We start from the raw sequence: 2,590 nt of genomic DNA on the forward strand, positions 1-2,590 counted from the left end.
ACCCTCCTCCGTCTGGTGTGGTTTTAGTTGCTTAAGTTTACTCTGGGCTTGGTCCGATTATTTTGTTGTCAGGACTCTCCAGTGTACTTTTTTACCACCCTACCTTTGCTGCTACTTCATTTATTTTAATGCAAAGTTAAATAAGATATATTTATCAATAAAAAAATCACACCTTTTTAGGCAATTTTACTATCTAAAAAAGAATGAAGGTTTGACCTTATATAACTGGAAGTAATATATTTGAGTGAACCTTAATGTCTCTCCTTTGAGATTGGTTGATTTATTTGACAAGAATACCTGCGTCTCTTTTTTTAGAAGAATTATCAAGTGAAATGATTGAATGATTAGAAATCTCTTCAGTAGCTGGCAATCTCATGCAACCATATTTCATTAAGAAAAGCCATAGGTCCATAAACTTAAGTCATGGTATTGTAAATATCTTGATTCTATAATCCAATGTTATTGTACCCCTTACAATCCAGTTCATACAAATATGAATGGTAATCATTTTTCAATACAAATAATTAAGGCTTGCTAAAAAAAGATGTTTCCATCACATTTTAGACACGAGCAAAAGCATTTTTTTTTAAAACTGCAGCTTATGAAGTGTAGAATATCACGTGACCTTTGAAAGTCTAATTTATATACGCAAACCATTACACTAAGCAATTTTAATATTTTAATTACATTGTATTTATAGAATCTAAATGGCAGTTATTTTAGAATCTATGACAAAAGCACTTTTAACAGAAAACTACACTCTATGAAAGACTGGAATAACTACCATATTTAGATTCAATACATGTTTATTAGATTCATTTATAGTTTAAAATGTTAAAACAATATGGTTATGTGCCATTCTAATTCAAAATGTGAACAAACCAATATACCAGAGTTTCTTGATACATTTTGGATGGATATATCAACAATCAACTGTTAGAAAACTTGTCTAACAAACTGCCCATATCACAGCCTTTTCATCCAATATCAAACTAATTGTTGAAAAAAGCAAGACATTTCCACTTCAAAATGAAATTGCAGATCCTCTACTGCTTTTCTTAAGAAATTTTCGGCAGGCTACTACACAAGCAACAAACAATTGTGTTGGCAACCACAGATGACTGTATTCTAGAGCTTTTTCAATCAAATACAAATAAATTGTAAAACAGGCAATACAGCATTGTGAGTGCAATATAAAATAATAATATCCCATCATTGACACAAGAACTTTATTTTTATGTTCTGCTGATTGAGCCGAAGTGTCACCATGTGTAAGACACATTCAAACAATGGTAGGCATAGAGCCTAGAGGTGCAAGTTGGGGGTTCAAATTTACCAAAGAAAAAAACATAGAGCCTCAGCCAAATGTCCGAAAAAATAATGATTGGATTGTGCAACAAGAATTAATGCTTCAAACAATATTTTCAGGCACTAAATAATAGCCGAAGTGCAACAAGGTTTGACATGCAATTTCTCTGAAATCTTATATTGTAAATAATGATAACTCTTGATTTTCTGTACATAGAGATACATATCCACCTTTGAACATAAAATCATTCAAAATATCTCCTCTGCAGAATTCAACAGGCACATTCCATTGATGAGACCATCTAATGAAAATGAATTCGATTGCTTGAATTTGCTGCAATATTACAAGTTACAAGTCATAATGCAATTTTATCAGAGAAGATTTTGATGGTATCACTATTAGCCTTCTCGCATTCGCTTTCGAGCTAAATAACGTTCTTTGGCAGCAGCCAATGCCTCTTGACTTTGTCTGTGGTGGTGGCCAGAGCTCTTCACATTCTCACCTACAGTTTCGGCTTTACTCCCAATGTCTGCAGTAATTCCTCCCTTTTCAGACTGCAAACCACTATCTGCTTGGCTGGCATCGACGGTGGAAGGCAATCTGAGTTCTATATTGTCTTTGTCCATATCCTCACTTCTACCATGTTTGGCAGACGGCTTGGGTTCATCTGGGACATTACTAGCTGTAAGGTCAGATGACTTCCTATCTATAAGGTCAGATTGTTTTTCAGAATGAGTTTCAGAAGGTTGAGATTTTCCAGATTCAGCATTCTGCCTAGAAGGTAAAATGTCATCTCCTCTTTTACTAGTATTTGCCCCAAAAGCTACATTTTTTTTGAGCAAGTTACGGTAGAAGTCACCCATATCACCTTTCTTAGTAACCTGCAGCCATCCAAGGAAAACAGTGCTTGTCAATTGAATAACTACTCGTTGGAAAGCACAATTACCTTACAACAACTAATAATCGAAGTTGATCAATTTTAGTCAAACGAATCCTCCCAAGAAACCGAAAACACCAGAAAACCATGAAAGGAAAAATAAAAAACCAATACATTTAAGAAACATAACATTTTTATCTTTAACCCCAAACGAATCCAAATTTTAACATTTTCCCTCAATTAAACAGCCAAATGATATTACAGTGGCATATACTTAAGAGGCAGAGTAAATACAATCACTTTTGTTTAATATACATAACAAAAGAAAAGAAAGGTAATTTCAATAAAATCTGAAACTAGAAATAATTATTGATATAGCTGTCTTGTTTAACTGAGAATCAAAC

At 33.5% G+C, this 2,590-nt stretch overlaps 1 protein-coding gene across 1 annotated transcript; it reads right to left on the reverse strand.

Moving 5' to 3' along the window:
• Positions 1 to 1,194: 1,194 nt before the first annotated feature.
• LOC131873579 (uncharacterized) lies at positions 1,195 to 2,190 on the reverse strand (the record flags this gene model as incomplete). Its single annotated transcript, XM_059216408.1, is given in 1 exon segment — positions 1,195 to 2,190. A coding segment is annotated over 1 exon segment (483 nt), but the record flags the coding sequence as incomplete, so codon positions are not given.
• Positions 2,191 to 2,590: the final 400 nt, after the last annotated feature.

Source organism: Cryptomeria japonica, unplaced genomic scaffold (assembly GCF_030272615.1).
Source record: "Cryptomeria japonica unplaced genomic scaffold, Sugi_1.0 HiC_scaffold_2422, whole genome shotgun sequence".
NCBI lineage: Eukaryota > Viridiplantae > Streptophyta > Pinopsida > Cupressales > Cupressaceae > Cryptomeria > Cryptomeria japonica.